Source organism: Mirounga leonina, unplaced genomic scaffold (assembly GCF_011800145.1).
Source record: "Mirounga leonina isolate KUSES-001 unplaced genomic scaffold, KU_Mleo_1.0 Mir_173, whole genome shotgun sequence".
Taxonomy (NCBI): Eukaryota; Metazoa; Chordata; class Mammalia; order Carnivora; family Phocidae; genus Mirounga; species Mirounga leonina.
This window is the reverse complement of record NW_023270447.1, coordinates 41,280,810-41,308,569: the sequence shown is the minus strand read 5'-3', so window position 1 is coordinate 41,308,569 and position 27,760 is coordinate 41,280,810. Positions and strand designations below refer to the sequence as shown.

Sequence of the window (27,760 nt, the reverse complement as noted above, 5' to 3'; positions counted from 1 at the left end):
TTACACTGTCTTCTGAGGTAGCTGGAGACCTGGGACACAGAGAAGTAAGGCGACTTGCCCAAGACCATACCACTAGTAGGTGGTCTCAGGCTTGTGTTCTTAACTATTACTCTGGGCTGACAATATTACTGGGAAAAACTGGCTCATTCTCCTAAGGAGCTTTTTGAATGAGACAGAGAAATATTCCTAGTTTCTGGCTGGTGAAGCCACGAGTGATGGCTTAGGTTTGAATCTGATGCGGAGTTTGGTATTTTGGCTACAGAATTCTTGATTGACTCACTAAATGAAGGCTTTTTCTCTCTCAAGAACATCTTCAAATATTTTGATTTAGCATTAGATATGATTGGTTTTGTAACTACATCTGAGTCTGTTAATAAATAGAAAGGATTTTCTATACAATGGACACTTTATAAGTGAGAATTGATTTCAAATAAGCAAAATGATAGCTGGTTGTCCATGCTGTGTATCCAGGATCTCAGCTTTGATGCTGGAACACATTTTGCTCCAAATTCCCATTGCCATTGATAATCTCTGGGTTTTGGCTTCTGGATCTGTAAAAAACACAAGAAGTTTGGTTTCTGTGTTCTCTAAGAACTCTACCTGCCTTAATGTTCAATAAGATAAGGGAGAGTTTTGCTAAGGACTTTCTTTTCTCTGAGTGTTCCTGGAATAGGCGAGAGGAAACCCAGTGGTTCTCAAATTTAGTGAGCAACAAAACCACGTGGAGTGCTAGTCAAACACCCAGGCCCTGAATTTCTGATTCAGCAGGACAGGAGAGTGGGTGCTAACAGCTTTCTGGATGCTATTCCTAGGGTTGCCCTGGGGACCACTCTTGAGAAGCATGATAAAACCATTCTGAAGCAGTTGGGTCTAAATTGCCATTCTGTAATGGAGATTTTAAATGCAGCTCTTTTAAATTCCCTATAATTAACTGCCTTTCCAACTCTTCTTCCATCTATTACCTAATTCAGAACAAGTGAATTAACATCAAACAAAAATGTGGGTAGATATTCTGTTTCTAACTTGGATGCCAGTCTTTTGATGTTTTTCTTGTTTGGAGACTCAGCCAGTGTCATCATTTTCATACTAAAGGACTATGGAACATCCTCCACAATATTTCATAGAAATTTTATTTGATCTTGAAGTATCTGTAATAGTCTGGAAAAATTTCGCTCTGAAAGTAAATAAAGATATATCATTATAGAGCGTTCATACAGATGAGGATGTCTCTTTGTGTAATATTTGTAAAAGCAAAGGTATTTAAAGAAAGGCATCTATTAGTATAACTACATATTTTGTGACCAGTCTTAACAGTCTTACCACAAGACCAGGACTTACATATTGAACATCTGTCCTGGGCTGCTCTCGTTTGCCCTAGAAGAGCAGGAGGTATGTTTATTTCATTTGCCACCTAGAACAGTGCCTGGCATGGCTAATACATGTTTCTCAGAAGAATGAATGTGCGAAGAATTATTAAACACTTAGATATAAAATAAATGTTTGGTTCTTTTTCTCAAGACACTTAAGCCTACCTGGAAAGAGAAGCCAAAAATGCTAGAGACAAATGCAAATAATATTTACAATCCCTACTGAGGGAGTTTAGGGAAAGGAGACAGCAGTGAGAGCTGGACCTTGAAGCATGAGTAAATCTTGCTTACTTATGAATGTAAGTGAAAGGAATGGGGTTATTTCGTCTCTGTGCAAATTGTAGAATGTGTCTTACAGAACTCCTCATGATCTGGCCTCTTCCTGCCTCTCCAGCTTCATTTTTCACTGTTCTCCACTGCCTAAAAAAACCCCATGCTCCAACCAGGAGAGACAGACGCTGTCTCTTTGCATGAGCTGCTCCCTCTCCCTAAGAGTCCCTCATGCCACACCTCTGCACCCCTTCTAACAGCCTTAACTTTGCTAAGGGGAGGATTTCAATATGCTACCCACAAGGCTTTTCCAATTCTTTTCCCTAAAACACAGGCTTGCACTACATCTTCAGCCCCTCCCAGACAGTTCCAGAACGTGGCAGAATTCAGCTGGACCTTCTGACCTAACTAGCTGTCTGTCCTCAGTTGCATCTCAGGAAGACAGCCCCCAAACCTTAATATTTTCATCTTAAGCTCTGTTTTGGATTTGACTACATCTCTTTTCAAGCCTCCAGTCCTTTCTCTCCCCAGTACTAATGCTGCAAATTGATTTGCATCTCGTTGCATTACTTAGGGAAGTTTTTTTGGTTCTCATCTTCCAGTGCACGAGGGCTAGAACTATTTCTTCCTCTTTCCAGGACCATGGAGTGCTAGGTCTGCAATTAAATCTTATTTTAATAAATATAGATGGCATGGGGTGCCTGGCTGGCTCAGTCGGTAGAGCATGTGACTCTTGATCTCAGGGTTTTAAGTTCAAGCCCCACATTGGGTGTAGAGATTACTTAAAAATAAAATCTTTTCAAAAACTTTTTAAAAATTAATGTAGATGGCAGAGTCTTCCATAAATTCCAGGGTTGGAAAAGACCAAACATGAGACTGGTTTTATTTATAGACTCCCAGTCACTTTACATTTTTATTATGTGGTGTGTGTTTGGGGATATGGGTGGTGGTGGCAGAGAGAGGCTGTTTGCAGGAAGATTTCACTTTGCTGAGGGGAGTCCTTTTGTATTGTGGTTAGCTTTTATGCTTAGAAGCCACATGGTTTGATAGGAATCATATGAAATAATCAACTAGCAGTTTTCTTAGTATTTGTATGTGTAACAGAATGTTAGAATAGGACTTATATTTGGTCTCCGTTTTAACAGAGGCCTCAACTCAAAACAATACTTGGCAGATTTGCCCCGCTTTCAAGGTGAGGTGCTAGAATACCTACTCAGAACTGCGCAAGAGGTATCGAACAGCAGTTTTCTTACTCTTTGTAGCCAGTTTCCACCTTGAGGAAATAAAAATGACCAGTGTTGACAGTAAAGTCCTGGAGACCAATGAGATGCGTTATCTAAACCAGGTGTTCCTAATCCGAGTTAAAGAAATGCAGGTCCACTCTGTATTTAGATCCATGGATGGGCTTCAGAGTGTTTAACCATCTCTTCCATTCCTTTCTCCCTTCCCTTCCTTCCCTCCCTCCCTCCTTCCCTTCCTTCTTTCCTTCCTTCCTTTCTTTCTGGGCAGTAAGCTATACATGACGTAAACATATACCGTTTCAACCACTGGTAAGAATACAGTTTGGTGACATTGAACACATTCACAGTGCTGTGTAAACCATCACCACTGTCTATCCCACACCTTTTCTAGCATCTCACAAATAAACACCGTACCCATCCACTCTGTGGGGGCGTATACACTGGTTCACTTTCTGCACACATTTATAGCTCTCCTCAGAATATCAGGGACCACCGCTTTATACATTACTGTTGGCAAGAAATGGAAAACTGGATGAATGGCCACTAAGTTGAGCCTGGCCCTAAAGTTCTTACATGCTGATAGCTCTCCACGCCACTCTGAGTGTCCTTCTTCCCCTGTTCAGCCAGGAAGAAAAGTATGCTGAAGGAGCCCTGAGAGGAGCATAAGTAATAATAATAATAATAATAATAATAATAATACTAATAATAATAATAACAAACCCAGTTTCCTTTAGCACCTTTCTTCATTTTGACTGTTTCTAAACTACACGATCTTGTAGGATTTCTTCCTTTTTGAGAACAAATTGATTTTGGGGAAATATACTATCAACTTGAACTTCTTAAAGGTCAATCTTTTTTTCTTCCTTTATTCGTTTTCCTTTTCCTTCCAGAGCTCACCAAAGAGATCACCATAGCTCCCAGGTGTTTTGGCTTTGGTTCATTGGTTGGGGAGGAGGATTGGCCATAGAGGAGTGACTTTGAAGCTTCTACTTCATCTCTCCCTCTGCCACCAGGCTTCAGTATAAGGATAGGAAATAATGGGGTAGGAAAAAAAAAAAAAAGCCAACCCTGGCCTGGAAGCCAGAGGGCCAGGGATCCCCACGCTATAGTTCTGTAAGCTTCAGTGAATTGAATGTCTTCACCTTAGAAAATATAGCCATCACTTGAAGCCATAACCACCCCACAAATGTAAGATGGAATTGCAGTTAATAATCAACAATCAGGGGGCACCTGGGTGGCTCGATTGGTTAAGCAACTGCCTTCGGCTCAGGTCATGATCCTGGAGTCCCGGGATCGAGCCCCGCATCGGGCTCCCTGCTCGGCGGGGAGTCTGCTTCTCCCTCTGACCCTCCTCCCTCTCATGCTCTCTGTCTCTCATTCTCTCTCTCTCAAATAAATAAATAAAATTTAAAAAAAAATAATCAACAATCAGACAGTGTGATAGAATAGAAAGTACACAACTCTTATTATTATTAGTATTTATTATTCTTTTATTGAGATGAAATTTATAGCATATACACAAATTTTAAACTTTAAAAATTACCTTGGTTCACATCTCAGCTGTTCCTCTTCCTGGTTAAATCACCATTTTTTCCTATATAAATTAGGGATAACAATACCAACATCTACCTTGCAAATACTTAGAAACTTTTTCTGTAGGTTTACTCTAAGGAATAAACTTGATAGCAGTATCTGCCCTATAGTAAGCATTTGGGAAGGGGTAGTTAACAATTAATGTTAGTAATAATAAAATGCCATAAGAAATGATTGACTGAAATTCCCCTGTTTTCCAAAAATGGTGTAGTAGATTCTTAAAACACTGGATATGGCTCTTGAGTCTAACTCTCTGTAGTACCTTTTGCTCTTATGCTTAGCAGGTGGGATGCTTCAGCCATCTTATCTCATGCTCGAGACGATGGAGAGATGAAAATCCAGCCCTGGTGCTGTTTTGGCTTCTGTCCCCACTGGGTGGTATCATGGCAGTCTGTAATCCATATGGCGTTTTCTGACGCTTACGGCTCTGGGAGGTGTTTAGAGACACTGGAGATCGCATCGCGAAGTGTCACACGCCCAAGGATTGTGCTTATTGCATGAACCTATGAACCCCAGGGAGCTACAAAAATAGCTTTCAGTAATTGAATTCCTTAAAACATTTTTGTTTTGTTTTGTTTATGCCTTAATGTTTTTTTTTCCCTTTTAGACAGAGTACAGGCTTTAAACAAAATTCTAATTGTATGTTTGCTTAATGGTGTATAATTATATATCAAGTAAATATATAATTATGGAGTACTTTAAATTAATATTATTTACTTGATTGATTTAATGATTCTAGAGCTTGTAGCCTATTGTGCTAGGAACAATTTAGCCAACTTTTAGCTGAGACTCATTACAGATATTGACATTTAAAGTGTTTGTATGGTTGACAGACAGCTTCTAAGAGGTTTAAAAATACTGCCTGGAAAAGCAATTTTTTTCATAATTTTACATGATTGCAACCTAAAACAACAACAAAATTGATTCACCTGTTCCTTCTCTGAGAGATCGTACATGTAGACAAATCTTAGTACAAGAAGTGATTGCCAAATGGGGTTCATTCCTTTGCTCTTTCACTCATTCATTTCACTCAGCAAATACCTACCGAGCACCTGCCATTCAACTAACACAGGGACACGACTCTGGGGTTACAAAATGAATAAGTTATGGTGTCTCTTCTCATGGGGCTTAGTGTCTAGAGGGGGAGACAGATGTAAACAGTTAATCTGAGTACAATTGGACAATAAGCGTGCACTCACTGTGCTTATGTTGTGCTACTTAATTCTCCTAACAGTCTTGTAATGCCCATTTTCACTTTACACATGAGAGATTTTAGGCTCTGAGAGATCAGTAACTTGACAAACGTCGGTCAGGTCGTAGGTGGTAAAGCAAAGGTGAAAACCCAGCCCATGGGTTCAACCATGTTGCTCTACTGATAAAAGCTTTAATAGATGAAAATGGACAAGGGCATGGGTACGAAGACCTAAGTTAGCTAAGATTTCTGCCTGTGGGTGTTAGAGAAACTCTCAGAGACAAAAGAGCATTTGAACTTGGGTTTTAAAGGAGAATACAAATTTACCAAGAGAAGAAAAAATTGCAGACAAGAACCGGCTTGTATAGATGTACACTTTGCAATTTCTCTGATGGCAAAATTTATCTTCCCAGCTATTCCTTTTTTTTTTTTTAATCAATATATCATTTCCATTCCTTGAGAACACATCAGTGGGGAATCCATTTGGGTGTAAAGAATGGGCCAGAAACAGCCCTGATTTATGTTGGGTAGGAAGGGGCAAGTTGATATGGATCTGACAGAAGCCCAGTAGTGGGTCGCCCTGGATTGTTTGGTAGCTATGTCAAGCATTTCAACTACTTTGTTTAATAAACCACACCTGTCATTGCCAAAAGGTATAGGGAAGTGAGTACCTGAAAGGTCCCCTGCCATTACTCTATAATCACCTTATAGAAAAATGTTACAAATTAAGCTAAAAGAATAGGCTTTCTTGGCAACCCCAGAATGAGAAACTCCAGGTGTTTGCTTTTGGATGTCAGCTCTAGAGAGACCACACATCATTTCCCATTTATATTTTGACAGTGATTATCTGGTTACCAGAAAAGAGCAACCGAATAGATTGCTCCTGCCTCCCTCTCCCCACTGTTAAATATTAGGAATTTGAGACATTTGGGTTTTCTTAGGCCAGTGGTGGTAGTGTTTTTGAGTATTTTCTGGTGGCACCATCCATATAAAACCTAGTCTTTCTCCAGAATTCCCTACCTCAGCAAATGGCACCTGTCATCCTTTTATCTAGCCATTCAGACTGGAAATCTGGGAGTCATCCTTGACTCTTTCTCCCTCATGGCTTAAGTACGCCCCTTCACACTCATTCACTGCCCCCATATGATCAATCTCCAAGTCATATATGCACAGGTATTCTACTTCATCTCGAATTCTTGAATCCCTCGAGTCTTTTTGTACTCCACTGCCACTCACCTGGCCTAAGCCACCATCATCCCTGACTTTGACTCCTCAGCGGCTTCCAGACTGCTCTCCCTAGCTACTCACATGGCATCCACATCCATTCTCCACACTGGATCTTAAGAGATCTTTGGAAAATGCAGATGAGAGTCACTCTCCTTCTTAAATATTCTCTCAGCTCCTAACAAGGCCTTGTATGATCTGGTGGCCCTTCAGTCTACCTTCTTGCCAAACAGGGTTTCATTCATTTTATTCAAACAAAGCTGGCTTTATCTGAACTCAGGGCTTTGCACTGGCAGTTATCTGATACAATAATGATCACAATAGCTAACATTCCTTAATCACTTTGTTTGTGTCAGATACTGAGCTGAGCCCTTGAAATACATCCTCATGTAGTAACCACACCCTGTGAGGTAGGTAGGTGGGTACCACTCACCACATTTTATGAAGGAAGAAAGGCTAAAAGAGGTCACAAAGTTTGCCCAAGTCTAAAATTCTTCTTATTTTTATTACCTAAATCAGTAAATATCTAATCAATTGGGGTTCATGCCTAATATTTTGAGCAAATTATAATCTCTGCCAGTATACTGTTGTTGCCCAGTGATTTATATTCAGAAGACCTGGGTTGCACTGCTGGTACTGACCAGCAGTATGACTTTATTTTTATTTATTTATTTTTTTCAGATTTTATTTATTTATTTGACAGAAAGACACAGCGAGAGAGGGAACACAAGCAGGGGGAGTGGGAGAAGGAGAAGCAGGCTTCCCGCTGAGCAGGGAGCCCAATGCGGGGCTTGATCCCAGGACCCTGGGATCATGACCTGAGCCAAAGGCAGATGCTTAACAACTGAGCCACCCAGGTGCCCCCGGCAGTATGACTTTAGACAAGGCAACCTCTGAGAGTCAGTTTTCTCATCTGTAGAATGGGGATCACATTAATACCTGACTTGTATGGCTGTGGTACAGCTCAGAGCCAAACAGAATTCCAGGAACATAGTTGATGCTCAGTAATGGGTTAAATGAACATGTGTGTTAGATGAATGAAAATATCGAGGATTGCCCCCATGGAGTTGGGAGTTCTCTCATTAAGACAGAAAGAAATAAGAGCTCTGAACAAGGGTACCTTTGACTCACTCTGCAGCTCTTTTCATGTTCTCATGAGAACTGGGGTAAAATTAGGGATAATGCAGAATTTATAAGGTAATACTATAAGTATCTAATAGGCAGGTCAAAACATTTTATACTTAGTAGAAATTAAATGCAACCTCACAGAATAAAAAAATCCAAATATATAGTTTAAATGGTCTATTTTATTTTTTTAGAGAGAGAGCGTGCATGCATGTGCGCGTGCGCATGGGGGTAAGAGAGTGGGTTGGGGGAGAGGGCAGAGGGAGAGGGAAAGAGAGACTCTCAAGCAGACTCCATGCTGAGCGCAGAGCCCAATGCAGGGCTTGATCTCATGACCCTGAGATCATGACCTGAGCTGAAATCAAGAGTTGGTCGCTTAGCTGACTGAGCCACCCAGGTACCCCTAAATGGTCTATTTTTATTTAAAATGTACTTCAAAATGTGTGTTTTGATACCTTTACTGGAATACCTCTACTGGAATGGAATTTTTTAATTAAGAAATTGTTATATTAAACAACTCTTCTGTGTTTGGACCCTGTTCCCATCTCTTCCTGTCTATATTAAAAGAGAATGTGGTATCATATTCCAGAAGTTGTTCGGTGTGATAGCTCCTTATGGAGAGGAGTCGCTTGGGGAATTCATTTCCTTCATGCTCTGTTCCCTTAGGTCTCAGAATGCAGTTGGCCCATCAGGCAGGCCCCCAGTCTGCACAACCTTTTTGCTGTGTGTCGGAATATGTATAATTGGCTACTACAGAATCCCAAAAACGTCTGTGTTGTCCACTGCTTGGTGAGTAACCTTTATTGTTGTTGTTGCTGTCATTTGTGGTAGGTGGGTTTGGTTTGGCCAAATACACCTGGCTCTATACAGATTGGTGGACAGGTAACATTTAAGCTGAATAAGCATTTATTGAATCCCTACTTAGGAACTAGGTAATGTGAGGGATATAAAAACGAGGGAGGAATTTATTATTCTTGCCTTAAAGCTTTAGTACTTTTGAGAGAGGCAGATACATACACATAATACAGGACCTCTAGAATGTGCTAAGTATTATAAAAGAGGTAGGAACAAGGATTGTGGGTACCTAGGCAAAAATACCATTGATTTCTGTGTTTCTTGATAAACACATTGGAATACTTATCATTTCTTTTTGTGCTTGAATAAAAATGAAATAAGAAGACCCCTCTGCCCTTGTAAGTAGTCACATAGATTGATTGTATGTTACAGCAATTCCTTTGGGACTGATGACTCTTCTGATCCCTGACTTCTTAGAGTCCCTTTCCCCAACTCTTCTCTGGTAACTTCTTACCTATCGTTTAAAACTCAGCTCTGGCAAAATCTTTCTGACTCATGAGTATTTTCACAGTATGGACATTCCCACTGTATATCTAAATGTCCTCTGTGGCATCCTTGTAATCTGGTGATCTGCCTGTTTTCCTACTAGACTGTAAGCATGTTACAGGCAAGAACTGTGTCTTCTTTACCTTTGTACCCAGGTATGAAGGGTTGGAATCAGTGATTGCATACATGAACAAATGGACACACAAGTGGAATCTGAGCATAAATACTGGAACTATTCATTGCTTTTAGAAATGTCAGGGTGAAAAAAAAAAAAAAAGAAATGTCAGGGTGTATTTTTTTGCTCTAGGATTATCTGATGATTTTCTCCCTCCTTCTTGACAGCCAGTTGGCTAAAAGAGGGAAGAAAGCTAAAGATTTTCTTCTTTCCATCTCATGTTCTCAAACTCTTGGCAACAAAGGAAAAGCACTTAGTGTTCATAGGAGTTTAATGCAAAAGGCCAAAGGGTTTTCCTTTGGAAGCACAACAGACTGTGCAACAGAACAGATTACTTTCAGGGACTAAGCAGCCTTTAGGCACTGTGGTGATTTTCTCTTCACTCAAGAACTTTCTAAAAGTTCAGAGAGCCAAAGTCTGACAGCTTTGTAAGGGAAGATGGCTTAAGAGAGACCAGAGGCTTTCTGTTCTTATGATACAATCATGAAGAATCAAAAGCCAGCAAAGAAGAAAAAAGAAGCAGACAAAGGATTATGACACCATCAGCTGCTCTCTAGCTCACTGAAAAAGGATATGTATGAGTCGTACATCTGCACCAAGTCTTTGGGAAATGGAATTGAAGCTGGAAGTGGGAAGTGGGAGCTTTTATTTTTTATCATGTATATTTCTGTCTTAATAAAAATAATAAGCATATACTCATCTTTGCATAAAAAACTAGTTAAACTTTTAAGAAGACTTGCGTGGTAGATAAAAGGAGGGGGGCCTATATCCTAAGAGCCATGAATCAGGTAAGAGTTATCAGGAAGGCTAAGTCTAAAAGGAATGAAGATTAAGAAAAACGTCTTTAAAAAAAAACTGTCCTTGGGATAAGGACAATAACAAATGCTTGAGGCACATGGTATAATCTTAACTCCTTTATTCTGTTTTCTCTATCGGGAACAAATGTCACACCAGGAAGGGAGTAACAATGTTCATTAAGACATAGCTGATAGGTAGTGAGATAAGAAGAGAGCCTCACAGTACTTAAAAATAATCCACTCTCTAGACTTAAATTCTGTTACAGAATGCTGAGTGTACTTGGAAAAGCAATCATGGACTCCTTATGTGATATGAAGAAACAGGAAATAGAGGCAGACAGGAGAGTTTTTCCAAAAGATGGAGGAGGTTGATCCTGGAAAGTTACAGGCTGGTGAACCTGATGGCAATTCAAGGCAAAATTCTAATATAAATCTTTGCACAGATGATTTTGAACTCTTAGGAGAAAGAAGTCCTCATTGCTTCATTATGAACACACGTATCAAAACAACAAGACCAACAGATTAGTAGGGACAGTTTATTGGATTCCTGCAATATATTTCCCAATTTCTTATAATCAAGATAGAGAAATTTGGGCTAGGTTGTTCTACATTTAGTTGGATTGTGGCTCAGTATCTGCTTCCAAAGGTAGGTGATTAATGGATCAGCATCCTCCCAGGAAAAGGTTGCGTTTGGTTGCTCTTTTAATTAAAAACGTTGATGATGATATGAAGATCAAGCTTACCAATTTTCTCAGAACTGGGAAGGTCATATAATGAATCTGGATTTTATAAAGCCATTGCAGGTTGGTTGTTTAACAGAAGCTAACAATGTGAAATTAGATACAGGATAAATGTAAAGTCCCAAATCTTGTTGTAAAAGATTAAATATATTTGTCTCTTAGCTTAACACATCATTTGAAAAAGAACTAGGGGTTTTAATGGATAGGAAGATCAATAAGAGCTTATGGTGTGACTTAGCCTGCATATAAACTAGTTGGGCTTGGGGTTATGTTAGTAAAAGCATAGTGTCCAGAATAAGGAAGATGATATTTCTTTTCCTCTCTAGTGTGGTTGGAGTGTATCTCATATCTTGTATTTCACATCTGGGTAGCACATTTAAGGTTGTTGTTTTAAAATGAGTTTGTTCAGGGATGCCTGAGTGGCTCAGTTGGTTAAGCGTCTGCCTTCGGCTCAGGTCATGATCCCAGGGTCCTGTGATCGAGTCCCACATCAGGCTCCTTGCTCAGCAAGGAGTCTGCTTCTCCCTCTGCCTGCCTCTGTCTCTCTCTCTCTCTCTCTCTCTGATAAATAAATAAAATCTTAAAAAAAAATAAAATAAAATAAAATGAGTCTGTTCAGAGAGAGTTTGCCAAATGATGTCTCTGAAAATGGAATATCAAATGAGGAAGAATCAAAGGAACTGTATTAGTTGGGGTTCTTTAGAGAAACAGAACCAACTTATAATGTATTTATTATAGGAATTGGCTCACGCAGTTACAGAGGCTGAGAAGTCCCACAATTTGTTTGCTCTCTGCAAGCTAGAGAACCAGAAAAGCTGGCGATGTAATTCAGTGTGAGTCCAAGGCCTGAGAACCAGGGGCTCTGATGTCCCAGGGCAGAAGAAAGTAGACATTCCCAGCTCAAGAAGATAGAAAATTCACCCTTCCTTTACTTTTTGGTTCTATTCGGGTTCTCAACAGATTAAATGATGCCCACTCATGTTGACAAGGGTGTATCTTTCTTTACTCAGTCTACTGAATCAAATGCTGATCTCTTTTAGAAACACCCTCATAGACACATCTGGAAGTAATATTTTACCAGCTATCTGAGCATCCCTTAACCCAGTCAAGTTGACACAGAATTAGCCATCACAGATTGGGTGTGTTTTTAACCTGGAAAATAGAAGAGTTGGTGGAAAGGGAGGGTATTTCAGACATGTAAAAGGCTTTCCCAGGGAGAAAAAAGTAGGCTTACTCTTTCCTGACAGAAGGAAGAATGAGGATCACTGAGTGGAATAGACTTCAACTCAACTTATTCAGGATAAAGAACTTTGTAAGCTGGACTGGCCTTCTTCAAGTAGCAGCAAGCTCCATGTCACTTAAAGTATTCTAGAAGAACCTGGGTCACCATCTGTTGGGAATGTTACTGCATATATTTCTCCATTGAATGTGGTTGAATCATGTGAAGCTTCTTTATTTTCTATGGTTCTAGGAACATACCTTGGGTGAAATATATACATAGCATATTCCAAAAAGCAGTATTTACCTAATCTGTCAACTCTACCTCTGGCCTGCAACCAAGAGACCTCAACTACTAGTTCTGATCCTATAAGTCCAAAGTTACTTTGAAGATTAGATTATTTTTCAGTAAATATATGCAAATCAAATTTATGTTGCTTGGTTTCTTAGGTTAATAGAGAGTTAATTTTGCCCTAAGAATAAGTCTTCCTTGCTGCTTTGTGACTTGAAGAGCTGGGACAGAGTTCAGTTTTCAAGTGCATAGTTTTGAACTGAAAATCATTCTGTTAAGAGGAATTCTCCCTCTTTCTCCCCTCTTTTAACTGCAAGTATAGCCATTCTTGGTGGTGAGTGGCTGATTGGACCATGTTTGTGACAGGTTTATGTATCTTCCTTGGCAGGATGGACGGGCAGCATCGTCAATTCTGGTTGGTGCTATGTTCATTTTCTGTAATCTCTACTCCACTCCTGGCCCGGCTGTGCGATTGTTATATGCAAAGCGACCCGGAATCGGACTGTCACCATCCCACAGGAGGTAAAGTAAGCTAGATGCAGGGTAGGCCCAGATGTTTTTTAAAAAAGGAAAACCCTTTTTAGGTAATTGACTTATTATATTCCCATTAGTCACAGTTTCTTCTTTTCTCTTATTTAAATTGCCTCTCCTTTTTTGATAAATCCTAAATTTTTTCCAGAGCCAGCCTTTAGCTGATAAATTGAATCTGGTAGATCAAATAGGAATAGATGTGCAAATATCGAGCTTGTATAAGGCTCCCATAAGCTTTTTCACTTAATAAATACCCTTTTATCAGTTCTTTCGGGGAAATATAGTAATGTCACTAGATGAAAGCTTTCCTAAATGGCTACATCCTTTTTTGGTAGTTAATGTTTAAGAAATTATCACATTAAATTTACAAGAACAGACTTCATAGCAAAGATTGATTGCTTCTTTCTTCTGGTGTGCTAGGCACCGACAGAATGTCAATCTTCTGTTTCAGATACCTGGGCTATATGTGTGACCTCCTAGCAGACAAACCCTACCGCCCTCACTTCAAGCCTCTCACCATTAAGTCCATCACTGTCAGTCCAGTTCCTTTTTTTAACAAACAGAGAAATGGATGTCGTCCTTACTGTGATGTATTGATTGGAGAAACCAAAATATATACAACCTGTGCAGATTTTGAACGAATGAAGTAAGTTATGATACTTTTCTTTTTTTTTTTTTAAGATTTTATTTGAGAGAGAGAGAGCACACAAGAGAGCGAGTACAAGTGGTAGGGGGGGAAGGGCAAAGGGAGAGGGAGAAGCAGGCTCCCTGCTGAGCAGGGAGCCTGATGTGGGGCTCGATCCCAGGACCCTGAGATCGTGATCTGAGCCAAAGGCAGACTCTTAACTGACAGAGCCACCCAGGTACCCCAGTCATGATACTTTTTTTCACTTCTTCTTGTGAATTGCTCAACTCTTGTATAAGCTGGATCATATTCTTCCTGTGAGGACTGCATTACTGTGACATGGCTGATATTAAAAAACAAAGTTCTGTGTAGGTTGTAATTATAGAAAAGCACAAGTAAGTCAAGGGATGCTATAGCTCCTTCTCAAATGGAGACACAAGTAAGGGACTAACGTGAGCTATAATGAGGGTTAAGACAGTGATGGGGACTGAGGACCTGCACATTTAATAAAGAGATGACCTTGATGAGTTTTGGTGAGGATGAGGGAAGAATCAGGGATGAACGAAGTTTCTGGGTGAGCAATGAGGTAGATGGTGATGTAATTAAAGAAGTTATAGAATCCACAATAAAGAGCAGGTGCCAGTGGGAGGTGGTAGGAGGTGTGGAGAGCAGGGAGTGGATGGTAACATAAAATGAAGTTAGTTTGGGACGCCTGGGTGCCTCGGTCTGTTAAGCATCTGCCTTTGGCTCAGGTCATGATCTCAGGGTCCAGGAGTCAAGTCCCACATCAGGCTCCTTGCTCAGCAGGAGCTCCTTGCTCAGCCTGGCGCTGCCCCCTCCTCGTGCACTCCCCCCATCTCTCTCTGACAAATAAATAAATAAAATCTTTAAAAATAAAGATGAAGTTAATTTGGAATAGGTTGAATTTGGGGATTGGTATCCAAGACCCTCATAGAGCATGGCATTATGATCTTGGTTGGATATTTTTGTTCCCTCTGTCCCTGCTTTAACTATTCATTTAAAGTTAGGAAATGACAAATACATCAGAGCTAGGTGTACTTGAGGTTTATGAGATCTGCAAAGTAAGGATGGGCAGTCAATTTATCTGGAAGTCCAGATGGGATGGAGAGAGGGAGGCCCTAGCATCAGACCAACAGTATCCCATGGTAAAACCAGTTTGCACCCACAGCCATACTCCTGACTCTGCTCAAGATAGGAAATGGTTCTTGGGTCCGGGCTTGGGCAACAGGTCCCTTGGCCAGAGCCACAGAGGACTCTACCTATGTGATTATACAAGATTGGACTCTTTCAGTGTATATTTTTGTTTCTGTTTAAAGAGAATACCGGGTCCAAGATGGAAAAATCTTCATTCCCTTGAGCATCACTGTACAAGGAGATGTGGTTGTTTCCATGTATCATTTGAGGTCAACCATTGGGAGCCGGCTACAGGCTAAGGTATGGTTTCATGAAGAATTATGGCATAAACTCTTCTGAGCCTTTACTAGGAGTATTTTATTGTATCTTATTCTTTAAAGTAAGCTCTATGCCCAGTGTGGAGCTTGAATTCATGACCCTATGCTCTGCCGGCTGAGCCAGCCAGGCATCCCTTAATATAAGGAGTATTTTGGAGTCTTTTCTCTGCATCACTTTGGGTTTGAGTGACTTGTAGTTTTTGAATTAGAAAGAGCCTTTAAAGATTACTTATACCGATTTCCCTATTTTATAGGGAATGAGACTCAGAGAGGTGGTGATTTGGCCCGTCCTTGGCATGATGTCTTTGCCAGAAGCTGACAGCCCTAGAGCTTCTAGCAAACCTTGCTCTTTAGAAGCTTGTGCCCTTTTTTATAGTGTCCCATTTGAATCAATGTGAGAGGCGATATTTCTATGACGGGTGTGGGGTTAAGTAATTATATTTTTTCAATTTTTTTATTACCATGAAATTCACATATTAACATAAAATTCACTCTTTTAATGTGTACAGTACAATTATATTTAGTATTTTCAAAAGGTTATGCAGCACCACTAAATAATTCCAGAACATCTTTGTCATGCCCAGAAGAAACCCTATACTTATTAGCAGCCACTGCCCATTCCCCATTTCCATCTCCTGGGTAACCACTAATCTACTTTCTGTTTCTATAGACTTGCCTATTTGGGACGTTTCATATAAACGGAATCATACAATATGTGGTCCTTTGAGACTGGCTTCTTTCACTTGGCATGTTTCTGAAATTCATCCATGTTGTATCATGTATCAGTACTTCATTCCTTTATATGACCAAATAATATTCCATTGTGGCTCTAATACTTTTCATTAATCTCTTCATCACTTGATAGACATTTGGGTCTTGCCTCTTCCTGGATATTATGAATAATGTAATAAGTACTTGTATTTTAATTCATCAAATATTTGCTAAGTGCATGCTCCGTGCCAGTCATCGCCTTAGGGATTTAGGACAGACAAGAATAAGACTGTGTCCCTGCCCTTTGGGAGCTCAGCCTAGCAGGAGAAAGTCACCACATGTCTGAATATCCACTATCAGAGTAGAGGTGGGATGGGATGCCATAATGGGAGTGGTTTGTTTTAGCCAGTGGTGGCTACAGAAAGGCTACAGAGAGGATATGACCTTGTAAGGTGGCCCTTGAAGGAGGAATTCATCAGGTTGGAGCAGGGGCATTCTGGGTAGAGGAATGGAATGAGCCAAGGTATGGCAGTGTGCAAGAGCGTGAGACATTAATGGAGGAAGAAATGGTTTGCCCAAGCAGAGTTTATGGGGGAAGAGAGGCTGGAAATAACACTGGGCCATTACCAAATGGCAAGGTCACTTAGTATTCATAGTAAACAAAGGCTCAGATGTTGAAACATTTGAAGGTGCATGGCTCCCCAAAATATAATCTTTTGATCCGATTCCCTTTTCACGGGTTGATTTTAATGTGCTTCTCTCCTGTATTTTTAGGTGACCAACACCCAGATATTCCAGCTTCAGTTTCATACTGGATTCATACCACTGGAAACCACAGTTTTAAAGTTCACCAAGTGAGTGCTGCTTGCCGAACACCCCTTTCAATACAAGCAGCTGTGAAATGCTGGAAGCCAAGTGCCCAAAGCTCATTGGCTTCGTGTGGCAGCATCCCCTGGAATCCTGCGCTGCAGGACTGTTAGAGTGTAGCTTAGCAACGCAGAGAGCCTGGTTGCGTTTTACAATTTGCAATTGGGTATAATTTGTCTTGAATACAATAGGATCGAAGACTTCAAACAGAAAGGTCTAAAATTCCATGTGAGGGAACAAGACTAAACAAAGTGGAAACAAAGTATCAATACTGTGACCCTTTGCATCTGTATATCCCTTTGTGTTTTTCAACAGGGAGCACAGTTTAATCTGTGGTATGATATGAGCGATGACCCTTCAGACAGAATGCCAGGCCATAGCACTGAAGAAGGGTACCCCTCTGTATGAACCTTAGTTGCTTTAATATGGTGTGGTCTTGGGAACTCAGAAGGGTGGCTGAAGCCAGGGGGATAGGGTCAGGGTAGAGGTGGACATTCAAGAGCTCAGGGTGGCAGCTGGGGGCTGTTTCATTATGTTAACAACAGATTTGGCCTGACCCAGGCATACTGGCTGGATCTATCAGCCGTCCTTCTAGAATGCTTTCACAAGTGGTAGTATCCAAATTCTTTGAGTGGGCATTATTCTCCTCTTTTCTCTAGATGAGGAAAACAGGCTCAGAACAGTAAAGTAACTTAACTGGTTAATGACTGCTTTTTCCCGCGGAATGAGTCTGAGGGGTTAACCTGGGTCAACCTACAATGGTTTCTGTGCTGAACATCATTCTGATCCCATTGTTTTTCACCGATCTTCTTCTTTTAAATTCCTCTGTAGACCTGAGTTGGATGCATGTGATGTACCAGAAAAATATCCTCAGCTATTTCAGGTGACTCTGGATGTAGAACTACAGCCCCACGACAAAGTGATAGACTTAACCCCACCCTGGGAACATTACTGCACAAAAGATATCAATCCCAGCATCCTCTTCGCGTCTCACCAGGAGCATCAGGATACTCTGGTCTTAGGAGGTATGAGTCCCCTGGTGGTTTTGTTTTCAGGACAAAGCCTCTGTGTTATGTATCACTTTGACTTCTTTACTGTGTTTCATTGATGTTTCATGGCCTTCTGTCTTGCAGGACAGGCTCCAATAGACATCCCTCCGGACAACCCCAGGCATTTTGGGCAAGGTGGCTTCTTTTCCTCTCTCTGTTGGCAAGGTACTTCCAGGCATTTCTCTGAGTTATGTGGTTAGATACTTAAGTTACATGGTTCTTCTGTAAACATGGTTTGTCCTCGAAGCAGCCTCAAAGACAGCAATACTTGAAGTCATCCTTGTTCCTCCTTATTTCACACCCTCCCTGCTCATTCCTTTTTTCAAATCAGGCGATTTGAAATCACTTCCCTACTTTCAACTCCATGGGTACTCTTAAGACTGTTGTAGAAAACCATTTTTAGCCAAATTCTACCTTTTCTCTCTATGCTGTGTTTTGGATCACATCTTTCCTGGATTTACAAATAAGCATGATATTTTCTAGTATTTCCCTTTATGCTGCCGACACACGAATGCCCTCGAGTACATGTTCTGAAAATACAAAGTCTGGCACTTCCCCCAGAGGGCTCTCACCACCAACAGGGTGGATCTAAGCTTCCTCCGGTACAAAAAAGGCACACACTTCGCCCATATGTCTCTGCTACGTGCTTTAACAGCCATGGCAGAAATTGGGCTCAGTCACAGTATCCTTTTCTGCCAAACCTGGAGATGTTTTTAGAATCTTTCCAACATAACACTTCAGACTGCTGCCATCGGTAGACTGGCATTGGCATTCTGTCCATACACATTTGCCTCCTTGCTGTAGCGTTTGCTGAGGTTAACTGCAAGATTCAATGCAGAATTGAATCACAAGAACTTTCTCTAAGAAAGGGGTAGGAAAATAGCTTTGGAAATGCTCTGGATAAAATTCTCTTGATTGACCTTTCTTCACTATGTGAACATAAGATGGTATTCCCATTGCCTATGGAGTTTTCCATGTTTTGTGACAAAAAAAGTTCACAGAATTCCTTTGAATTAAAAGCCTTACTTTTAGAATTTCCTACTGAGGAGTGGAACCAATAACATTAAAAAAAAAATTGAAAAGCCCAGCGAAATCTAGACAGCAGGTAGACTTCCCAGTTCCCACAGTAACAAGTCCCCTACCATCTTACCTTCCTCACATAAGGGCTTTTAATAAAACTTCACTTTTCCCTCTCCATTGACATTGTAGTAAGTAATTTAGAAATCATTCCTGTTAGGCTCTGAAATAGGTTTTAGCACAAATGTACATTTCTTATCTGAACCTCACAGAACCAGAAGCATTTAGGAATTGCAAAAGTTTTCGACTTTTAGAAAGGTGATATGGTACATAAATTGTATATTACTTAGCATCCCCAGTGGCATCTCAGACAACTTGTAATGGAACATATTCGTGTTTCTGCAGTGAAACATAAAAAGAATCACACTGGGTGAGGTAAATGAAGATTATAAATACTTTCACATCAGTTCTGGTCAGATTTTTCCACCAGCTGAATTTGTTCCAAACTTAGGGAAACGTTTCCCATTTCATAGCTTTTTGCATTTCAGAATTGGGGAGTAGGGATATGGATCTGTACTTGATTTAGAATGTGGGTCTAGCTGACATTAAATAACGAAGTTCCCTTGGAGGATCTGTCTCAAGGAGGGCCTGGAAAGTCGCTCATCAGCCTCTCCATCCCTTCTCCAGAACGGGCCTCTTCCTTGCTGCCCATCTGATGCTGAAAGGGTCTAAGGACCATCCTGAGCGGAGCCTCTCCATCTATTCACTTGTTAGGTGTGTGTGGCTTGCTTCCACTCCAGACTGTGGGAGGAAGGTCTTGCTTTTGGCCGCAGGCCTGGAAAAGAAAAGACAGTGAGAGGAATCAGCAAAGGATTAGGAAATAACAGGTTTTTTTCCCAAAGCACCTAGCAATAGCACCTGGAAGATAATAATCATAATCATACTCGTAAACACTTAAGTACTACATAATATTGGTCTGAACACTTTCTCTTTATCATCTTATGTAATCCTTACAGTAGCCAGCGGAGTTAGGTACTCTTTGTTACCCCCCATTTTGCTGAGGAGGAGACCAAGGCACAGAGGAGAAGTAAAGTAACTTTCTCAATGTCGCAGAACCAGTAAGTAGTAGAGGTGGGATTCAGACCCAGCCTGTCCAGCTCCGAAGTTCCTGCTCGTCCCCATTATGCTATCCTGCCCCTCAGATGCTCAACAAAGGGTGATTGAATGACATGAGAAATACATCAGGTTTTCCACTGGTAAGGGTCTGAAAGCATTGTTTGCTCAGGGCTGCTCCTTTGTCTTTCTGGAGTAATGGACTGACTTCACTCACAAAAATCAGTAATGCTATGGCCAGTAACTAACTTATTATGGGCACCTCTGCCTTCCTTAGATCAGAAATCAGAAAAATCATTCTGTGAGGAGGACCATGCTGCCCTAGTGAATCCAGAAAGTGAGCAGTCGGACGATGAACTTCTGACCCTTTCCAGTCCACACGGCAACACCAGTGGTGACAAACATCATGGAGCTAAAAAGCCCAGCAAAAAGCAGCAGGGGTCCACTGCTCCTCCACCCCCCGAGGATGTGGACCTTCTGGGTCTAGAAGGGTCTGCAGAGAGTAAGAACTTCTCTCCGCCAGTGGCACCTCCCACCAATTCTGAACTGCTGAGTGACCTGTTTGGGGGTGGAGGTGCAGCTGGGCCTGCCCAGGCTGGCCAGTCAGGGGTAGAAGACATGTTTCATCCGAGTGGACCTGCGTCCACCCAGTCAACACCACGCCGATCTGCCACCTCCACGTCCGCATCTCCAACCCTAAGAGTGGGAGAAGGTAATGTTTTCCATGTTGCACTGTACCTCTCAGTTTTGAATTGTAACCTTGGGGCCAAGCAGGCAAAATTGAACTTTCCTCATAAGCGAGACTTCTGGTCTCCCTGAAAGGCTCTCAGAGGTCTCTATCTTCGGTTAAATGGAGAACACAAGAGGAAATGGAAATGTTGTCCATTTTGGTAGGACAGTGTAAGAGTGAATGCTTGAGCTCTTCATTCTTTCTTTGTTTTTGCTTTTTTTTTTTTTTTTCCCAAAGGCTTCAGTCCGTGAGCTGCTTTAGTGACTTCTGCTTGGAGATGCAGATTGATGAATTATTACTAATAATAACAGCTAATAATCTTGGGGTACTTACGTTTGCCTAACATGAAATTTAACACTAAACATGGATTCAATTATTATAAAAACCTGGTAATTAGGTGCTATTATTGTCCCTATTTTTAGAGTTAAGGAAATGGAGGCTTAGGGTCAAATTAGTAGTGTATATTTATACAGCTTGTTATTGGTGGAGCCAGGGTCCAAAACTGAGCCATTCGACTTGAGAGCTCTCTCTTAGTTTTCCTGTAATATCTTCCTGGAATTGTGATTTTCTGAATGCACTTTGGTTATGCAGAGAAGTACTTGGTTGGCTCAGGAGGCATTTAAGGGGCTTAGGCCAGCACCACCACTGACTGTAACCAAGCAGTTGTTGCCCATGTGGTCCGGCTTCCCTTTGCTCACTGCTACAGACCCGACCTGTGACCGGTCATCCACAATGCTTTGAAATTTGCAAGATGCTGTAGCTGGGTCAGCGTTTTAGCAGCCCCTTCTTACCATCCCCATCAACCAAGATGACATCACGTTAGGAAGAGTAAAGAGAAATGTCTCAACTCTCCACTCCCATGGTAACCTGTGGAAACTTGCTTTCCCAAGCTAATCCTTCAGTTCTTGGAGGGCTCTGGGGGTGGTCTTGATTTAGAGTCGTTCAACTGGAGGCGTTTGGTGTAAAAGTGAGTCTTAAAATCATAGAATGGGGGTGTCGAGGCTCAAGCTCCTACATTAGTTATTGATGGAGCCACAGTGGTACCCAGGTACCCTGAGTCCCAGGCCGTTTCCTATCTGTTCGGCTTCCTTTTATCTACTTCTTACTCACCAAAGTGAATAAAAGATCTCTCAGGAAAAAAATCTGCAGGATCCAAAATGCCATAGTACTCAGTCAGGTTTCAAGGCCACGCACCTTGCGTGACTTTCAGTGATTTAATTCATCACGGTCTCATGCAGATAGTTACGTTCTAGGGTCAGAGCTACAAGGGATCTTTGAGACATGAATTAAATCTGTGCCCCAGGTTATAGATAATGAAATTGAGGCTAAATATATTGATTGACTTGGCTTTCTGAAACTTCCATTTCATTGTCTATGGAATGAAGGTAATACTACTATCTGGCAGGGAGAGACTGAGAAGCAGCTGACGTACTTTTTATGAAAGGCAATGTAAGCCCTGAGAAATGATACAATATTAGTTTTACTGTATTGTTGCGGGAAGCCTCAGCTTCTTGCTTTGTTCTAGTCTTCTTAGTACATTCACAAACTTTCCCTCACTTATCTGCATCTGGTTTCTAGCAAGTTATTTGAGAAAGCATTTGAGTGACATAGCAACACTCATTTTCTCCTCTTTCTAACTTTCAAGTGAGCCAGAGATCACGAAAAACACAAAACAAAACTAAGTAAAACCTGGTCAGTGGGGTTTTCTACTGCTCACCTTGATAGCAGAGCTCCCCTACCTGGTATTTGTCCACTAATATATACAGTATGAGCCCAGGCTGTTCATGGAGCATTTCCTTTGGTCCCAGCATGGTTTTGCGCGTCATTTCTAGAGGGCCCACGAGGCCCTCATTGATGGTGTTTACGTATCATCCAGCAGATAAGTCTACAGTCCTCCTTGGTCCATAAAGATGGGATTGTTCCTGTGCAGTCAGGAATCCTCAGGTTCCATGGTTGGCCCTGGGGGAAGTTTTAAGGGTAGGGATGGCCGTGTGGAGCAGCCCAGGAGGCAGGCTTCATCCCAGTGTTTCAAAGACCTGGCCATAGTGACGACTCTTCAATATTAATTTAATGAATGAACTCACAGGACAAAGAAACACATTTTCCCTTCTGTTGTCCAGGTGCCGCCTTTGACCCATTTGGAGCATCTTCTAAACCATCAGGTCAGGATTTGTTGGGTTCTTTTCTGACCACGTCCAGTGCTTCCAGTGACCCCTTTCTTCAGCCTACAAGAAGTCCTTCACCTACAGTGCATGGTAAGAACGTATTTTAATTAATTAATTTATTTATTTATAAAAGATTTTATTTATTTATTTATGTATTTTAGGAGGGAGTGTGTGTGTGTGAGCGGGGGGTGGGGCAGGGAGGAGGGAAAGGGAGAGAGTCATCGAAATGGCCTACATGGCCTGTGTGCTCTCGCCCCCCCCAGTGCTGTGACCTCGTGTCCTCCCCCTCCTGCTCTCTCCATTCTAGCCATACTGGCCTCTTGCTGTTGTGCTGGCTGTCCCCTCTCCCCCAGGCATTGGTTTGACTAACTCCTTCACCTCCTTTGATCTCTGCTCACCTGGTACCTTCTCAGTGGGGTCTACTCTCAACTGCTCCATTTCATATCACAACTCATCTCCGTGCCCCTACTCTAGATTTTTGTTTCCATCGTATTTATCAACTTCCAATATACTCAATAATTTATTCATGTGTTATGTTTCTTTTTCTTTGTCCATCTCTCCTCATGAGAATATGAGCTCACAAAAGCAGGGAGTTTTGTTTGTTTTGTTCATTAATGCTTTCCTAGTGCCTAGAAGAATTATGGGCACATGGTAGGTATTATGTGTCTGTCTTTCCATACGATATGTAAATATAAAATGAATTAACTCATTTTTCCTAAGTCTCTTTGGTGCATAGTGATAGTTTTAATAAGGTTATATATTTTCCCCAACTTTAATACTTTGAACTTACAGTTTTCATAAGAGTACTATCTTTTGTGTCCCATGGGTATGTATGTTCATAGTCAGCATGGCAATTCTGTACTCAGTTCTCTGGTGCTTGTGAATTGGTTAGAAGATGCTTATCATCCACTCTCAGCCAGTTAGCACCCCTTTGTTTTGTTGCTATTTTGACCTGTGTTATGCCAGTGACTGAAAAGAATTTTCCACTATCCTTGCTGGAAAAACAGTTATTCCACTGTTAGTGGGTCAGTTGCATCACCATCATACAGGATAATATATAGGTCAGACTGACATGTCAGATTGGGAGTTCAGATTGCCCATCTCTGACTTCTACAAGGCATCACCAATCTCTTCTGAAAATCAAGAAATAGTGCCTTTGAGTTCTATAGATATTTATTGAACATCTACTCTGAAGACAACAATCACTTGGGGCATAGTGTTGGAAGAAAAAGTAAATAACCATAATAAAAGGCAAAATAAATAAAGATTTAAAATACTAGATGATTACCTTTTCATCTGTATATTCCTATATCTTCAACAGATTTTACATTTCTTGAGGCTAGATAATGTCTTTTAGTTCTCTGTTCTGTAGTACGGTGCCTTACAGATGGTGGGTGGTCATAAGGATTTGTGGGCTTGATTAGTAATAAAGTTGAGGTTCTTACACCTATTTCTGCATCCTAGTTGGATATAAGACTAAGATCAGAGCTTAAAGGAAATCAAACAGCAAATGTTCGCAAAATTGTCTAATTTCCACCACAGTTTTCATGGGTTACTGTGGTAGAAGAGAAATAGAAAGGAAAGAACTATTATGACTGATAAGGGCATGTTCTTTTTAACTTAATGATGAGAAAGTACAAGATGTCTTGGTTGGTACTAAGCAAACAAAACAGGCAAATGCAAACCTTGGTAATGCTAATTTTGGTGCTTTGATGTTTCTTTTGGTGGTGGTGGGGATGTGTGTGTGTGCGCATGTGTGTGTTTATTGCTATTTGCCATGTAAGTTTGATGTTTGCATTTTACTCACTGATTTTATGGACAGAACCTACAGGTGCCTTAAAAAGAAATTCTTTCTTATGGTCTCTTGTTTCTTATTTAGATTTTATAGATTCAGAAAAAGCTTACTCTACCAATGTATATTCCTCTAATATACCTGATTCTCTGTAGCTGAACATTTCTTTTAAATTCTACATTTGGAATTTTGAGAGGGGTCAGAATGGTCTCTCTTGAAACTGCAGTAAGTTAGTTTTGAGTGATAATGAACTGTGACATCGGCATGGTAGATGATGTATATAGTTAGTGCTCAGTACATGCTCTAATTGACTCATCATTCTCCATTCAGTCACAGCAGAGGAGAAAACAAAATTTCAGTTCTAAACCAATCATGGTTCTCATACACTTATTAATACCGACTTAAGGCAAATGGAGGTTAAGTTTCTTTTTACCTTTTCTTATTGGCCACTGACTTTGTGTTAAAGGTAGAGGTAGGACACACAGAGATGAATAAGATAGTTCTTGCCTTCAAGGAACTAACAATTTAATGGAGACAGACATATGCGCAGTTATAACTCAAAGTGTGGATGGAAGTAAAATATAAGTAAGCCAAATAAGGAAGAGAAACAAAGAGTATATGTGTTCTACCAACTATCATGTAAGTAACCATAGATGAAGGCACAAAAATATCAGTGTTGCAGAATATTGGGAGAGCTCAGAGGCAGAGATGAATCACTTGGGACGTTGGCAGGTCATGCAGGCTTCATGGAAGGGACAGCGTTTTTCTGTGTGAACTCAGGAAAGTAGGTTCTCAGCTATTTTGTTGTGATTCTTTTTCATCTTCCTATTTGCAGCTTCTAGTACACCTGCTGTGAACATTCAGCCAGATGTTTCAGGAGGTTGGGATTGGCATACCAAACCAGGTAAAAGTCAACAGGTTATTTTTGTGCACATTTAGCCAATTGCTAAAGCATAATCCTTCACCTGAGCTGTCATGAGTACTTGCAGAGTATTATAGCCCACCTATGTAATTTCCTAAACACTCACCTTCTGGTGGAGCTTTTCACCTTTGATGACAAGATAGTAGTGTGTTTTATACATTATTTAACTATTCTCAGTTTCATTTGCTGAATGTCTGTCTTGACAATAGAATTAGATGAATCTGGGTATATAGCTAACTCAACCACTTAGAAGCACTTGGATTTTTTATAAGCCTGAACCTCCATTTTATAATCTGTAAAATAGGGTTCATAATTCTTGTCCCACACAGTTGTACAAGTTCAAGTGAAATAGCTTATATGAAATTTTCTGGCATAGAGTAGGTACTGAATAATCTAAATAGTCTTCTTTCTTAACAAAGGATTTGTTTTAGTGTCGAATTTGTCTGTAATAAATAAATTCTCTTTCTCATGACTAATATGGTATTTCTTGAGAGCCATCTTGTATGATTGCATTTCCAGTGCTGTGCAAGTTAACACACACACTCATACACACACACACACTATATGCTTATCTCACAGCAACTTTTTGAAGCAGTTGCTATTTCCTTCTTTAACCAGTGAGAAAATTTTGAAGCTCAGAGAAGTTCAGCAATATGCCAAATTACTCAGCTAGGAAGTAGCAGAGCCAGAATTCAGATCCAAGCCTGACTCCAAACCCCATAGGAAAGAATGAAGTCAGGTGATATGAGAGGTAAACACTGGACATAATAGTTTCCAGGGATGGCCAGGAAATGACATATGCCTTCTCTGTTCCCTGTCCCTGCTCCAGGCCACTCTTCACTTAAGTCAGAGAAATAAGGTCTAACAACTTCTAACATATTTGCAAACCCTGTCCTAATTTGCCTTCAGAGCAAGATGAGCAGTAGTTCTGGATTTCTGAATTTCACAATTCAGCCTTGGACAATTAACTCATTTTCAATGATTTTATTTCCTTTTCAGGAAGTTTTGGAGTGGGAAGCAAGTCAGCTGCCACCAGCCCAACGGGATCCTCACATGGCACACCCACCCATCAAAACAAACCACAGACTCTGGATCCTTTTGCTGACCTTGGGACACTAGGTGTGAACTCAGCAGGTTAAGATAGAAGTAGCATTTACTTTGGCTACGAAGCCTTACATCTAAATCTCTGGTGTTGTTACCCGGGACCTAAAATAGTATGTGTTCTTAAGCAATACTCTAAAACCTGAGATGGGCTTTTGAAAAAAGAAAACAAGCTTCAAATACTGGGTTGGAATTAACCCCTAGTAAACCATTTCTCCAATGTCTAATTTTGGATTAGTAATATGAGTACAGTCAGAACCTTCAGGAGCACGTGATAACAGAGTCTGGCTGCAGCAAAGGTAATGAACATGTAGGGCAATGCTGAAAAATGAGGCTGGTTAGATAGATTTGTGCCGTACGGAGCCCGCCATGCACAGGCCTTCCTGTGATGGTGCCCCTGAGAGCCTCACGTCGGCATCCTGTGTCTTCTCTCTGCTGACTACAGTGCTCTCTGGTCAGTTTGCAAAATTCCATACAGAAAATTGACTGTATAGTATTTTCAAAGTGTTTTTCATCATATGTTAATCATTGTTGAAAGATAAGTGTTCCATGGGAAAGTAATTTTGGAAGCACTAAGTTTAGTGGACTTTGATTATTGTAAAAACTTCTTAGCATAACGGTTCATGGTGATGTTCCCCAAAAGGATAGGTTGCAGGGTTCTCAAACCATCTCACCAAGGAAACTTTTTTTCAGGGAACAGTTCATTCGACTAGTATGTCATGAAACCTTTTCTTTCTCCTTTTTCCTTCTTCCTCTGGGCAGTGCGGGGTTAAATAAGGATAGGGTATCCCTGACACAGAGCTTTGAATTGGCCATGCTGATAGTTTAGGTTCTCAAGAGAGCCCTTCTGAAGCTTGAGAGCTAAATTGTCTGCAGGGAATGAGAGCATGACTCCATTTTTGCCAGTAATTGTATCAGAATCTTTACCTTCCATCATACACCCGTTAGAATTTTTTTTTTCTTTTAAGAACTCTCAAAGTCATTTTCCTTCTTTCCTTTTCCTTCTTAATATACATTTCAGATTTTAAAATAATAACATTAGGTGAAATTCTACTTCAAATAAAATCTTATTCACTGTTAATTTTTTATC

At 40.7% G+C, this 27,760-nt stretch overlaps 1 protein-coding gene across 2 annotated transcripts in view; it reads left to right on the top strand.

Annotated features, from left to right (window-relative positions):
- The window catches only part of DNAJC6 (DnaJ heat shock protein family (Hsp40) member C6), a 145,904-nt gene that overhangs the window by 98,009 nt on the left and 20,135 nt on the right, over positions 1–27,760 (top strand). For both annotated transcript variants that reach the window (XM_035018350.1, XM_035018351.1), the window contains 11 exons: positions 8,679–8,801; positions 12,964–13,097; positions 13,558–13,752; positions 15,069–15,186; positions 16,689–16,768; positions 17,613–17,806; positions 17,915–17,995; positions 20,238–20,672; positions 22,811–22,945; positions 25,483–25,551; positions 26,569–26,688. In XM_035018350.1, the coding sequence (XP_034874241.1) occupies positions 8,679–8,801; positions 12,964–13,097; positions 13,558–13,752; positions 15,069–15,186; positions 16,689–16,768; positions 17,613–17,806; positions 17,915–17,995; positions 20,238–20,672; positions 22,811–22,945; positions 25,483–25,551; positions 26,569–26,688 (1,684 nt within the window). The remainder of the gene's footprint in view (positions 1–8,678; positions 8,802–12,963; positions 13,098–13,557; positions 13,753–15,068; positions 15,187–16,688; positions 16,769–17,612; positions 17,807–17,914; positions 17,996–20,237; positions 20,673–22,810; positions 22,946–25,482; positions 25,552–26,568; positions 26,689–27,760) is intronic.